General features: G+C 55.5%; 5 protein-coding genes across 5 annotated transcripts; 3 read left to right on the top strand and 2 right to left on the bottom strand.

The window, feature by feature from the left end:
- Nucleotides 1-845: 845 nt before the first annotated feature.
- M406DRAFT_224236 (uncharacterized protein) lies at nt 846-1,407 on the top strand (the record flags this gene model as incomplete). The annotated part of the gene is made up of 2 exons (XM_040915682.1): nt 846-1,014; nt 1,139-1,407. Coding segments are annotated over 2 exons (438 nt in total), but the record flags the coding sequence as incomplete, so codon positions are not given.
- Nucleotides 1,408-4,092: 2,685 nt separating this feature from the next.
- Nucleotides 4,093-7,601, top strand: M406DRAFT_284522 (uncharacterized protein; the record flags this gene model as incomplete). The annotated part of the gene is made up of 2 exons (XM_040918570.1): nt 4,093-4,187; nt 4,286-7,601. The coding sequence occupies 2 exons, from the start codon at nt 4,093-4,095 to the stop codon at nt 7,599-7,601; spliced, it is 3,411 nt and encodes a 1,136-aa protein (XP_040780975.1).
- A 540-nt stretch (nt 7,602-8,141) lies between these two features.
- Nucleotides 8,142-8,921, bottom strand: M406DRAFT_320146 (dolichyl-phosphate mannosyltransferase polypeptide 2). Its single transcript, XM_040919352.1, has 3 exons — nt 8,775-8,921; nt 8,587-8,667; nt 8,142-8,482 (listed from the first exon to the last, which is right to left on the bottom strand). The coding sequence occupies exons 1-3, from the start codon at nt 8,775-8,777 to the stop codon at nt 8,294-8,296; spliced, it is 273 nt and encodes a 90-aa protein (XP_040780976.1). The 5' UTR covers nt 8,778-8,921; the 3' UTR covers nt 8,142-8,293.
- A 559-nt stretch (nt 8,922-9,480) lies between these two features.
- Nucleotides 9,481-11,373, top strand: M406DRAFT_247033 (ARM repeat-containing protein; the record flags this gene model as incomplete). The annotated part of the gene is made up of 1 exon (XM_040916442.1): nt 9,481-11,373. A coding segment is annotated over one exon (1,893 nt), but the record flags the coding sequence as incomplete, so codon positions are not given.
- A 1,962-nt stretch (nt 11,374-13,335) lies between these two features.
- M406DRAFT_325490 (6-phosphogluconolactonase) lies at nt 13,336-14,160 on the bottom strand (the record flags this gene model as incomplete). Its single annotated transcript, XM_040919987.1, has 1 exon — nt 13,336-14,160. One exon carries the CDS (start codon nt 14,158-14,160, stop codon nt 13,336-13,338), a length of 825 nt encoding a protein of 274 aa, XP_040780978.1.
- Nucleotides 14,161-14,393: the final 233 nt, after the last annotated feature.

Below are 14,393 nucleotides of genomic sequence, written 5' to 3' on the forward strand. Positions count from 1 at the left end.
GCCGCATCTACCGATTCTATCTACGTTGCCGGCCCTGAGAGTCCGTCAGATTGGTCTGCTCTGCGCAGGTGCCCATAAAGGGGAGCGTCCAGGCGCAACAGACCAATCGGGGTCGTCAGAAGAGGGCTGCCTCCAGGTGAGGCTCTGCTTACATGGAGATGGTTCTTATGGTGCCGGTAATAACGGGTGTATGCTGGTGATGCCGGGTGTATACCGGTCATATCAGGTGTGTGCAGCAGCAGCAATATTGCTTCTGAGCAAGACAAACACCTAGTTATGAGCCATGAGAGTGAAAGACCCGAGAGAGAGGGGCGGGGGAGAGGGGCACAGAGAGAGGTCTATCAGCTATGGAGAGATCATGAAAGAAGAGATCAGAAGATAATTCTATCGGTCAAGCAAACAAAGCGGTTGTGCTATACCAGGGCAATTTCTCAATTCCTTGGTTGCACACAATTTATTGTTTGCTGATATTCTTAGTTGAGGTACTTGACTCTTGCTCTTGTCTTCACGCCATGGGACACTTGCTTAAGAAGAAAGAAACCCTTCAAAGTTTTGGTGACTTTAACCTTTTTTCCAATTGTGTTGTTGAACAAGTGATTTTGGTGATGAGACCCATATGTTATCGGGTAAGGGAAGTTCAGTCAGGTCGGTGCTCGGGCCGTACACTGAACGAGGTCCCTTAAAAGCCACCGCGAATGTCGAGAGTTGCACAAACGAACACTCTTATCCCTTTTCCTCTTTTCTCCTTATTCTTTCTAACCATATAAAGTCATTCTTCATTCATTCATTCATTCATTCATCCCAGCTGTTCACTGATTGCGATTGCTTCAAGCATGGCAGCAAACTACACACCGGCTTATCCGGCCAATATGTCCGTTGATGCGGGCGTTCAAGAGTTTATTACTACATTCTACAGCGTCTCCGACACACCAGGGAAGAACCAGGAATGGGTTGAGTTTTTCCAAGATGGTGCCACGCTTGTGATGGAGAAAAAGGAGGTTACTGGTAAAAATGGTAAATACAAATGTCTCCGTAACATCTACACATCTACACTTTCTCTTCTTTTTCTTTCTGTTTCTCTTTCTGGTTTTACAAGGGGGGCGTTCTCACTGCTAAAGCGTCTGTTGGTGGGACACAGATATTTTCAAGGTCCGCGAGGGCATGTGGGAGAAGGTTGCGGCCAGAAAACACACCGTCTTCAAGGTGTTCCCGGCCTCCTTCGCGGCTGGGTCTGCAGAGGGGGACGAGGTTGAGCTGATGCTGTATGGGAATGTGGTGTATAGGCTGAAGGGAAGGGAAACGGAGGAGAAGGATGCTGTGGACTGGGCTGGCTATGCGAAGCTTGTTAGGACAGAGGAGGATAAGAAGTGGAAGTTTGCATATTACAGGGTGTATATTCAGAGGTGAAGAAATATCATGCATGAGTGCAGGATTGAGGATTTCCAAATCATGAATGTCTTTGGAAAAGTGTGGCTTCATTATCCTCTATTGTTATGTGGCGCCCTTTGCTGTCAATGTCTATGGGCTGGAATTGTGCACTCTTCCTTTTTTGCTCTTCAGTTCTTCATGTACGTACCTAGCATTGAGAATGAGAATAAAGGTATGCAGTATGACATGCTCCCGTGCCGATATCGTGGCCCTTATCAGCAGACCCCGCCTACGACAGGGCCCTGGTTCCTCCCCCACCTGCACGTTATCGTTCCCCCTCCAGCGGGGTTGTTGCTAACCCTACGGGGCCGGCGCGTCAGGCATGAGATCCGGGAAGCGGCAGTGTGCCCACGACCAGTCACTCCAGATTGCCCGAGATTCAGATTGGGCTGAAGAACAGATTGAAGCCCATTGTGGGGAATTCTGTGTGTTTCTTCTGTATATGTACACATAGTATGGACTATGGAGGAGGGAGGAAAAGGAAGGCTCGCGGATGATCAATCACCTATCATTCAGCCTCGTAGGATGATGCTTCTCAAGGGACGTGGGACTGGTCAGGTGAGGGGGCCCGTGGGGAGGGACCACGACAGCGCAATGTACCTCCTCCTTTTGCTTGGCGAGAGGGCTAGAGGACAAAAAAAAGGTGAGACCGGTGACTCGAAAGAAGCTGAGTCAAGTCGGGAAGGGATCAAGTCCACTGGTTGTGAGTGCATGATCATGCCGGGAGCCTGGAAAGCGACAGCTGTCAAGCAGCACGGTGCTACGCCCTGCAGTGGCGAGCTGAAGAGCGGAGGAGGCTTTTGGGGGATGTTCCAGGTTCAGTTGGACCGGTGCCACCAAATACACACGTCCATTCTTACAGTCTTTTAGTTTGATTTGGTTTGATTTGATTTGATAGGCACCCGCGGCATGCCTGTTGGAAAATGGTCCCTACAGTACAGGGAAATGATTGGAAGAGGTTCGGGAGGGGGGTGAGAAGGGGTGTGTGATTTCCTCACGACAAGATTGCAACATTAAATATTCACAAAGGGGATGATCCTGGTGAACGGTGTATCCTAAATGAGAAGGGCTTCTTCTAATGGGAAATTATACCACTGTGGTATTATCTTGTATGATCATAGGGCCACGACGGAACCCCTCGAGATATTACGAGACTATATGGTGGTACGGTGGTACCCAAAGGTGTGAGATGATGCCTGGCCTGGGGGGCTGGCCACGAGGTCGTCCCCCCAATCAGATCTTGGGACCCCTGCTTGGGTTGCTGTCAGGGGGCTGTCCAGTCAATCATATCGTGTCCCCAAATGCACGCCTCGTATACCATCACGGTACTTATTACCGCGTACAGGAGCCTGCTGGTTCTCCTCCCCCCCCCCTGCACACACACGTCAATGAATAGAAAGAACAGAAAAGCGAGTGTGGGTTAGCAAGGCAATCTGCAGTATGACGGTCCAAGACTGAGAACAAGTACTCTCAACTTCGCTCGACAACACATTGGACCAGCAGGGACCCTTCTCTCCCCTATACTTGCTTAGGAGAGGTACTTGGCACTCGTACTATGCATGTACTGACTATGTACTAGTACTGGTACTTGGGGGGGGGGGGGGCGTGGTGGAAGGGACGACCCCCTGACACCTGGGATCGAGGGCCCCGCTTCAGAAAGGCGGCGTCGCAGCAGCCAGATCCCATACTCGGCAACCCCCTCCATGCCAGATGCCGCCAGGGGCGGGGCCCGGTTGGGGTTGACGTACTGTACCGCTACCCCAGTCCCCCTCCATGTCGTCTCCGGTGACCAGAACTTCCTCCTCCTCCTCCTCCCAGAAGCCTGCGAACGAACCTCTCCTCCCTCTCTCTCGTCGACCAACCTAGTCTGTTATTCTTCATTATAAACTTTCTTCAAGAACCCACGTTTTTCTGTTGTTATTCACGATACCTAGGCGCCTGCCCAGCCCGTGATCCTCGTTCACTCGGAGATCCTGCCGCACGCCCGTACTGCCCTTCTCCTGATATTTGATTCTTCCTCCTCTGCATTGGTTGTGACGATACGGAGCACCTTTCCCTCTTTCTCCTTCTCTCCTTTTCTTTTCTTTGCCTAGACTCGATATACATCTCCTCCTTTTCTCTTTGAACTTAGACCTTACGACGGCGACGTTTTCCCCTTCTTGGCTGCTACCCGCGGCCTCGTCTGACTGCCTACTCATCCACCTTCACTCTGATAATACACCACGTCATCCGGCTTGTGCCGCCGGTTGACTATCTCTCCTTTGTCTGGCACCATCGACTGCCACGAACCAGCTATTGTCATAATCTTTTGTCACTCGCATCCCTGGGCGGCCTGACCGACTGAGCACGCCGCCTCCCAATCGCGTCCCGTGATTCCGATCCTCCTCTGACACGCGCCATCTTTGTCGTCACCGGTCACCGAGCCTATACCTGTCACCGACTGGCAGTGGTCTCTCTCGACCCGCCTTCTCGTCCGGAGCAGGAAACCCTGCTCTAGGCTTTCGAGATCATTCGGATGCCCGGTTCGTCGTTGCCCCTTCGTCCCCTCGACAAGACCCAACATTACTATCATCAATCACAACCGCAACAACCACTACCTACCCTTGCCCGTCCACACTTACGATACACATGTCAAGATTTAAGAACTTTCGCTGATGAGCGAGCATGAAAGGCGCAAAGAAAGACAGGAAGAATGGAAAAGACGGCGGGGGTGTTGTCGCCGCGGTGACAAAACACACCGCCAGCAAGTTCTCGTATGTGTCCCCCAAATGGGCCCTTTGGGGCCTCTTGGAGAACTATACCTTATCACATCGACAACCTTAGGCATAGATGCTAACACGATGAGGACACACTACAGTGCCAATAACAAAGAATCAGCATCAGAGACCGAGACCTCCTCGCCTTCAGTTCAGTCCCCTGTCCTGAAACCTGCCAGCGTTCCTTCAAATGGAATCACCGCGCCGTCGCCCGCGTTGGACGCAGTTTCCGCGACCTCGTATACCACGAGCACAACCCGAAGCACTAGCGACTGGATGCGGAATGTTCCAGCACTAGGAAGCTCTCCTGGTGGAAACCTGATCAACCTGATGGGAGAATCGCCACCAACACAACCCTCATCCTACGAGGACAGCCGCGGAGCCCCGTACGGATGGTCCTCACCACGCCAGTACTACAACGGAGGACAGGCCTCGTCCATCTCACCTCCGACCCAGTCGAGGAGACCCTTGAGCTACCATATGGATAACCAGTACCACCCTTCCGAGGCGTACGCTCCGTCGATGGCTTCCCTCAGACGAGGCTCGATGCACTCACAGACCGCCTACGCCCGTGGTCTGGCAAACCCGCCTCTTCCACACCAGCCACAAGCCCATTTCTATGGCGCGCCAGATCTTGATCTTGATTTCGAGCCCAAGACAGGGATGAGGGCTGGCGAGAGAGGCTATGCGTACGGCTTTGACACGATTCCGACTTTGCATGGGTCTGGCTCGCGAGGCAAAGACACAGCCGTCCTCACGGGTTATGAGGGTGGCTTAGAAGTGCATTCGGTCACAAAGAATGGTTTAGACACTGTCGCGAGTCTGAAAGGGCTACGAGGCGGGGTGCACTATGCCAAGATCCTACCCTGGACATTGGATGCTCAGGGCGCGGATCCCAGCCCGATTGTGGCCGTTGTCGTCCATGGCCCTGTACTACCATCTACCGGTTCAGAGGCTAAAGGCGACGGGAACTATGCTGCTGGCCAAGAGCGTTCTGGAGCCGCGTCGCCAGCAGGTACAGATATCGGACAGAGAGACGGCACCGGGATTCGGGGTGCAACCGTGGATTTCTACCAAACAACGGTGGATTTATACTCTTTGCAGGACAGCAGACACATTGCAGTCCTCCTGGAGGGCCCAAAGATTCCTCTAAAGGTGCCGATCACAAGTCCTATCTTCCAAGCACCACCGCCAACCGGAGCCCTGCGGATCCTCGCAGACAGTGGGAACATTGTCATTGCTTCGGGTCAGACGGGCGAGAGCTGGGTTTACCGCCAAGCAACTATCCCTCATGAGCCGGGCATTGAGTTCAGATGCGTGGGAAAGCTGTGGACTTCTCTGCAGCAGTCTCCAGATCTGTCGCAGGAGACGGATCGGCTGCGGAATACTGCACAGCGTCAGGCCGTGAAAGCCCCAATCATTGCACTGAAAGGCAGATGGATAGCCTATTGTCCCGCTGCCCCCTCGTCTCAGATTTCACTGAGAGCAGCCGTGCCGGTGCCCGTCCAAGGCAAAGCACCGGGTTTGACGTCCCTGACACCGCCTCAGCTGCCCAGCGTTGTCTCCGATGTTGACCTGCCAGCTGCCGACAGCATCATGAACAAGCTCATGCGAGAGACCACGCAGGAGGTGATCTCTGGTGCAAAATGGATTGGTGAAAGAGGCCTACAAGCGTTCAATAACTATTGGAACAAGTCAGCCATGCCATCGCAGCAAGCTCGGTCCCCTCCCAACACGCAAGCCTGGCCTGGCCCTTTTGCAGCAAGAGCAGAGCCCCCTCAGTTTCCTCCCACGCACGGTACGATGGCTCCAGCGATCACCAAGGAGCCGGGCCTGGTGTCGATTGTAGATGTCGACTTGTCACTGAATGCGTCTTCGATACATCCGGTCACTACCTTCGCGACGTCTGGCTGCAGCTTCCTCTCCTTTGCGCCGAATGGGCTGTCACTCTTTACCGCCAGCACCAAGGGTGATGTGCAGACCATATGGGATCTGATGCGCGTTCAATATACGAAAACGTCACCCCTGCACGCAGCAAGCTTGCCCAGTCCGTCGAGCGGTCCCCGGGTGCGACAGATTGCCCAATTCTCTCGCATGACTGTCGCTAGAATTGTGGATGTCTCCTGGATGAAACCGAACGGAGAATGTGTGGCGATGGTCACCGAGAGAGGCACTGTTCATCTTCTTGACTTACCCACGAGTGCTTTTCTCTGGCCTCCTCCTCGCAGGCGAGCTTCTCCACAAGAGACGAACACGAACGTACCCGAGACCAGCACTTCTGCCGTGTCGATGGCGACAGGTGCTCTGAACTCGGCTTGGGACGCTGCTCGTCCCTTGATCAACCGGTCTCGGCGCAGCAGCTCGATTGCGAATGCACCGCAGACTACTGGTTCCAAGATCGTCGAGCACGCGAATTATAGCAGCAAGATGATCGCTGCCGGCATCAGTCACTCACTTGGCAAAACGGGACACGCCATCAATCAGTTCAGACACAGCGGCGATAACCGCATATCGCTTCCTCCGAGCTCGAGCGCCCCGGGACCAGCTTGTGTCATCCTCGTGGCGAACCGAAAGGACCACGCGCTCTTCGTCCTCGGAGACGGGCTGGTGCGGGCATTTCCCCAGCGACCGCGCAAGATGAGCACAAGTGATGGAAGACAGAGTGCCACTCGGTTCCGGCGGTATAGAGACTTCAAGCTCCCGATGTTGCCTGACGATATCATGGCACCGTCTGTCAAGCGGCTTGTTGACCCCGACGAATACTTGGACCTCTTGGACAAGGATGGGGATGGAGTCAACAACACCATGGTGCTCACCGCTCGACCTAAGCTATCTCGACGTAATCCCAGCGCGGAGTCGTCTATTCCACAAGCTGAGATCGAGTCGTCAGCTCCATATCAACCGTTCCACACTGACAGACGGGTTGCACTCTTTGAGTATGATCTTCATCGAGCACCAGTCGCCTCGGTGCCGCAGCTGCCCACAGTCTCGGTGCTTCTGACAGATACTCATCTGGATGACAAGTCTGTACGGCCTTCGCCTAAACGCAGACAGGCAGCGGCGGCGGCCGCCGCCCAGGCCGCAGAAGCAGAAGCAGTGAAACAGATGGCGCCTAGTGACGCGGACGGGGCCGCTTGGGCATTTGGTCAGCCACTCACCATGAACAGACTCACTCACCACCATCACATAAGTAGTGAGGACGAAGCTTTCACCATTCCGACGGACGACGTGCGTGCTCTGCCACAATCAGCTATGGAGCGATCTGTGGCTCGCCATCGGGACGGCGGCGATGAGGAGCAGCTGGTTGTCACGACGAGGCGCCGAAGGGGCAGAGGTCGGACCGGGGACATGGATGATGAGGATGGCTTCTTTGAGGATGATTGTGAAGTTCTCGATTTTGCTGACCAGCGGGTTTAAGGAGATCCTGTGGCTGGCTGACTGACGTGACGGGCGGGGGCTCTTCAACAAACCTCAACCTTGCCGAGGTAGAGAGAAACACATTGTTGTTCGTTCGACAGCAGAATGTTTGTTGGTGGGCCATGATGATGTCACTTGCTTCTGGGATTTTTCTTTGAGCTCCTCACTTGTCCGGCTGCTCTATTGGTGGGTCTGCGGGCGTTGCGGTCTCTGGGGCGGTACATCCACAGATTACATAGAGAGCTATCACCCCTCAGACAATATACTGAGTCTGGAAGACTACCATGGCCTGTCTTGCACTCTGTGAAGTCCTGATGAAACGCGCAGTGCTTCGAGTACGAGAATGCGCTTCCCACAAAGCAATCCATATGCCACTTGCAAACCAGCAAGACAAGGCGCCGCCGCGTATGTTGTGCAGATTATGTTGTTATTTCATTGATTATTTTTTGCAGTGGTATTTCTGGCTGTTTACTCGTGATACAGTCTGGGATCCTGCGAGCTCAATCAGGAACGAGCACCCGTGGCCCGTGACGAGAGGCTGTAGCTTTTGTATTATGATTCCAATCTCGCAGGGGTTCTGAATCCGACAGCAAGAATCATTGGGCTGGCCTCCTTTCCTCCCAGCTTGAACCTCTTGAATGCGATATACACCCCCTCCCCGTCATTTGATGTATACAGTCCGTGCCACTCAATTAAGAGGTCTTCTTCGCTGCAGCAGCCTTGGCCTTGGCAGCCTTCTTACGGTTGCTCTTGATCATGACGACGCTGAGGAAGGATCCGACAACTGCAGAGCCCAAGAGGACCAGGATGACGGGGATACGGACGGCCCAGACGCGGGGTGGGAAGAAGTTCTGGAGAGGGTGGTCGGAATCGACGAAGGGCTGGAAGAGGGGAAAGGCGAGGAGCCGAAGTGTTAGCATTCCAAGGTATAGAATTATGAGAAGTGGGTTGGAGAAAGGGATGTGTTTAAAGGAAGATGTCGTACCATGAAAAGGGTCCAGAAGGTGTAGTAGAGGAAGACAATGGTGGCAGCCACAAGCATGGCGATGCCCACAAGTTTGTCAAGCTGTAAAGTTGGGCCATGTCAGCTAGTTGTCTTCTGGTATATACCACCTATTTATCCTTCCATCCTCCTTGTTGATTGTTCCAAAAGGACGATAGCAGGTGACGTACCATTGTTGAAAGACCAAGGGTGATTGTAAATGGTGGTGAATGAGCGTAGAGAAGAGAAAAGGGTCCAGGCTCATAAGAAGAAGAAAAGTCTCAGCCCCCTGTAGAAAGGTTGGTGGGTGGAAGGCAAAAGGACGATGTTGGGTGGGTGGGAGGTGGTGTTGTTGTTGAAATAACGAGATGGGATTGAGCCACGATTGCATCGCGCCGCCGTGCTGCTGCTGCTGCTGCTGCTGAGAGAGACAGACAGCTCTGGCCTACTGGGGACCCTAGCCTTAGGTTCGCCCCTGTCAAGCGATCTAGCTCAGGGGTTCCTTCTGTCTCTTGGGGGAGGCAGTGCCTGCCGAACTACTACTGTACAGTGGTTGCTCACCTGCAGGGCCCGTGCACTGGAAGGACCCAGTCATCTTTCGCCTCCAGAATTTCTTCTGCCTTGTTGTAGCTGCTTCAAAGCCTCGATTTTCCTTCACAAAACATTCAAGCCACACGGCTTCAGTGTCTTCCACCCACCTCAGATCCTGTCAAATCCGATCGTTGCTGGGTATCTGGCTCAAGAGTATATTTATTTTGCCTTGGCCTTTCTCGATTTCTTGCCGACAGCCGAGGGCACAGCTGCTCCGGACGAAGGACTTCCTCTGCAAGAGGGCTTGGTTTGTCCGCGCCGTTCAAGATGGCGACAGAAACCGCGTCAGTGGTGAGCGATCATCACATGGACGACCGCTCCCCTATCCGCCCTTCTCGATCACCACCGCGCAAGCGCTACCAGGACGAGGACGAGGACGACAGGGACAATGAACGCGATCGGCCCCCCAGCCGCGACGACCGGCCGCGACGCAAGGCCGTGGACAGCTACCGCCCCGAGCGACGCGGTGGCCCTCCTCCTCGCGGCCGCGGAGGCCCTCCCCAACCTAGGCGCGAGCGCACGCCGCCGCCGGTGCCTACCGAAGAGCAGAAGCAGGCCGCCGCCAAGGCCGAGTACGATCGCCTGCTGAACGCGCGGTCGGGGGGCACGTACATCCCGCCGGCACGGCTCCGGGCGCTGCAGGCGCAGATCACGGACAAGACAACAAAGGAGTGGCAGCGGATGGCGTGGGAGGCGCTCAAGAAGTCGATTAACGGGCTGATCAACAAGGCCAACAGCCCGAACCTGAAGCAGATCGTGCCGGAGCTGTTCCAGGAGAACCTGGTGCGCGGGAAGGGCCTGTTCTGCCAGAGCGTCATGAAGGCCCAGGCGGCGTCGCTGCCGTTCACACCTATCTATGCAGCCATGGTAGCCATCGTCAACACAAAGCTGCCCGCCGTCGGGGAGCTGCTCGTCAAGAGGCTGATCCTGCGGTTCCGCAAGGGCTTTCGCAGGAACGACAAGGCGGTGTGCCTGTCGACCACGACGTTCCTTGCGCACCTGACGAACCACCAGGTCGTGTCGGAGACCCTGGTCGCCCAGATGCTGCTGCTCCTGCTGCACAAGCCGACGGACGACAGCGTGGAGATTGCCGTGAACCTGACCAGAGAGGTCGGCCAGTTTCTCGAGGAGATGAACGAGCCGATCGCCAGAGCTGTGTTTGACCAGTTCCGCAACATCCTGCACGACAGCGACATCGAGAAGCGGGTGCAGTACCAGATCGAGGTCTTGTTCCAGCAGCGGAAGGACAAGTTCAAGGACAACCCCTCGGTGAGGGAGGAGCTGGACCTGGTCGAGGAGGAGGACCAGATCACTCACAATCTGGAGCTGCAGGAGGACATTGATGGGCAAGACGGACTGAATATTTTTAAGTATGATGCCGAGTATGAAGAACACGAAGAGGCCTACAAGAAACTGAAGGCCGAGATTCTGGGCGAGGGCAGCGACTATGATGACGATAGTGACGACGACGATGACGACGAGTCCTCAGAGAGCGAGGACGAGGAACAGAAGGCCGTGGAGATCAAGGACCAGAGCAATGCGGACCTGGTCAACCTGCGGAGGACCATCTATCTGACGTTGATGTCGTCCGCAGACTACGAAGAATCTGTCCACAAGCTTCTGAGGATTCAAATCCCAGTGGGGTATGAAAAGGAGCTGCCGGAGATGGTCGTTGAATGTTGCAGCCAGGAGAAGACCTACACTAAGTTCTATGGCGGTATCGGAGAGCGGCTGGCAAAGATCAACAGGATGTGGAATGACCTCTTTGAGCGCGCCTTCGTCGAATACTACGAGAAGATCCACCGATACGACAGCAACAAGCTCCGCAATATCGCCAGGCTGTTCGGACACATGTTCGGCTCTGACGCCATTGCCTGGCACTGCCTCTCAGTCATCCACCTGAACGAGGAAGAAACCACTTCGGCCTCTCGTATCTTCATCAAGATCCTCTTCCAGGAGGTCGTCGAAGAGATCGGCATGGCCAAGCTGCAAGCTCGGTGCAGAGACGATATCCTTGGGCCGAGTCTCGAGGGTCTCTTCCCCCATGGTGACAACCGCCGCAACATCCGCTTTGCCATCAACTACTTCACATCAATCGGAATGGGTGCTCTCACCGAGGATATGCGAGAATATCTACAGAACCTACCCCCACCAGCACTTCCTGCGCCAGTCAAGGTGGCGGACGACTCGGATTCGGACTCAGCGTCTAGCTATTCTTCCTATACTGGCTCGCCCCGCTCTCGATCGCCTCCTCCACGACGCAATGTCGACCGCCGCCGTTCGTACACTCGAAGCGTTACTCCGCCGCGTCGTAGCCGGAGAGATTCATCGTACAGTCGCGACCGCAGCTTGAGCCGGTCCAGGTCTCCCCCACCTCCACGCCGGGACGCCAGGGACGGTGATCGAGGTCGCTCCCTTACCCGCTCCCCACCGCGGCGCGGCAACGCGAGGCCCCGATCGTACAGTCGGTCGACACGATCTTATTCTTCGGACAGGTCCCTGTCGAGATCTCGTTCGCCCCCACCACCATCAAGAAGGGCTCCGGCTAGGCGTTCGCTGTCGGATTCCCGTTCGCCACCTCCTCCCCGCAGAGGAGGGCCACCGCGTTCACTGTCCCGGTCCATAACCCCGCCACCTCGACGGACCGTCAACCGGTCTCTTACCAGGTCGAGGTCACCGCCACCTCGACGTGCCGCCGATCGATCGCTGTCCCGGTCGGTGTCGAGATCGCCACTGCCCCTCAGGCGTGCAGCCGACCGCTCTATTTCTCCGTCCCCAACACCACCCCCGAGACGCCGCCCGGCTCCGAGGTCCCTGTCACGATCTCGCTCACCCCTGCCGAGGCGCGATGCCGGTAGCTATCGTGGCCGATCAAACAGCCGAAGCCCCTCGCGCTCCCAGTCACCTCCGCCGCGCAGAGGTGCTGCGGCTCCTCGAAAGAGCCATTCACCCTCAGTGGACTCGCGGTCTCGATCACCGCCGCCTCGTCGGACCAGGAGGGATAATTCTTCCCCTGTAAGTGATGCGCCGCGCGGTGAGAGGAGACGGCGGAACAGCAGCTCGGATGGGAGCAGTGTGCCCAGGAAGAGGTATCGGAGGAACAGCTAAGGGAGGGGTATTTCGGAAATCGATGGACAAGTCTTACAGACAGTAATGAGGAAAGAAGGAGATTAAACTCCCAGTGGAACAGGCACTATCAGACCACATATCAGTTTAAACCTCAAATTGAAACCAAGCGAACTTTCGATACTCTCGTCAAAGTCAGAAGGGTCAGAAGGCTCACTTCACTCGTGTGCTTGACAACTCATCAATAAATGGACTGGCTGCGTTGATGAATAGCTCTACTTGTGATTCCGTGAGAATGCTCTTTCATTATGTACACACACAAGACACCCTTCTTCCTGCTGCCCCTCCAACATCTCGAAGCGCGATGCACAAAAGATGGTCTGGTCCCTCCCTCCATAGAGCCAATCCGACCGCTCTTGACTTTTGCATGACCATCAACATTCCTTCCCCTCCCTCCCTCCCTCTCCTCTCCTCTCCTCTCCTTTCAAAAATAACTCTCATCCGTCAAGACGAGCGTCGTGGTGGATATCTGAAACTCGTACGAAAACACAACAAAAGAAAAAAATTCGTTGGCGATGGGGGTGTAACGATTTGAGAAAAAAGAAAAAGAAAAGAAAGAAGAAACCCCAGAAGATGGGCAGGAGCACTCCCCTTTCTTTTGACTGAATCCAGCTCTCTCTCTCTCTCTCTCTCTCTTTTCTATGGGACATGTTTTCCTCCTTCTTTTCAATCTCTCCTTTTCTTTTTCCTCCCACACCAAACCCCTTGCATTCCTTTTGGTGGTCTACACAGCGAATGTCGAGCGGTGTCCCCCTCTCGAAAGAAAAAGTAAAAAGTGTATAAAAAACAAAGGGGGAAATAAAGGGAGAGGGAAAGAGAAGGAAATCGTCCCCCTCCAGAACAGAATTTGCTCCCCTTCCAATTTCCCCACCCAAAAAGGTAAACATTAGCCACCACTGATCCCCTCCCCTGGTTTCAGATGTGACTACCTCCCAGGCTCAGGCTCCGGAACCTAGCCCTGGCTGGGTGAGGGACTTTGTCCTTCTCGCCTCCGCTGAAGGCGAAGGCGGCATCCCAGGCTGGCCGGCCCCTAGCCTACAGGTTGAAGCCGCGCTTGGGATAACCAACACCCTGGACGGCGGGCTCGTCGACGAACCAGCTACAGCGGTCGCCGGTCTGCTCGTTGACGAGGGCACAAGGGAGACCAGAGGTGGCGCCGTCCTCGAAGATCTGCTTCATGATGTCCTTCTTGCCGGCGCCGGTGGCGACGAAGGCGATGCGGACGGCGTGGGTGACGACTGGGAGGGTCAGAGTGATACGGCGGGGTGGGGGCTTGGGGCTGTCGTCGATAGGGGCGACCCAGGCGCTAGACTCGCGCAGGAGCTCGTGGCCGGGGAAGAGGGAGCAGGTGTGGCCATCGGGCCCGCAGCCGAGCAGGAGCAGGTCAAAAATAGGCAGGCGCACGGAGTCGCGCGAGGCAAAGGAGCTAACCAGGACTTGCTCGTAATCGTCAGCAACCTCGAGGGTCTCCTCGTTCAGCTTGTCGGCGTTGATGGGGTAGACGGTGGGGCGGGGGCCCGAGGCGGGCATCTTATCGAGCAGCTCGGCCTTGAGGAGGGCGTAGTTGGAGTCCTCGTGGTCGAGGGGCACGACGCGTTCGTCGGCGAAGAAGATTTCCCACTTGTCCCACTTGACGTCGTCGGCAGCGGACGCGGCGGGCGCCAGCAGGGCGGCGGCGAGGGTCTTGGGCAGCGAGCCGCCCGACACGGCCACCTTGAAGGACCCGTGGCGCTGTATGCCGGCGTTCTGGCAGTGAATCACGTACGCGCGCAGTGCAGGGGCCAGGGCGGCGACGTCTGGAAAGGGGAACAGGCTAGCCTGGCCGTGGGTGGCCAGGGTTTGGCGCGGGGTGGATGCCATGCTAATGTTGTTGTAGTTTTGGTTTTTTTTGGGGGGAGGGGCGGGGGGTTGTTTCTGTCGAGCTCGTCGTCGAGAAGGGGGGGGGGGGGGAAGTGTGTGGAGGGGGGTTTCGTGTTTGGGTTGAGAGATGATTTTTCTTTCTTTCTTTCTTTTTCTTGCTCTGTCTTGTGTCGATGTTGCCTAAGGCGAGCTTGGCGGCTTCTTCTTCTTCTTCTTCTTCTTCTTCTTCTCAA

The sequence above is a fragment of the Cryphonectria parasitica genome (genome assembly GCF_011745365.1).
Source record: "Cryphonectria parasitica EP155 unplaced genomic scaffold M406scaffold_1, whole genome shotgun sequence".
Classification (NCBI taxonomy): Eukaryota; Fungi; Ascomycota; class Sordariomycetes; order Diaporthales; family Cryphonectriaceae; genus Cryphonectria; species Cryphonectria parasitica.

Bases quoted from the DNA above. Each gene is read 5' to 3' on its own strand.
- M406DRAFT_320146 (XM_040919352.1), bottom strand. The intron at 8,483-8,586 runs GTACGACATCTT...CCCCTCTTCCAG, and splicing joins CCTTCTGGACCCTTTTCATG to CCCTTCGTCGATTCCGACCA.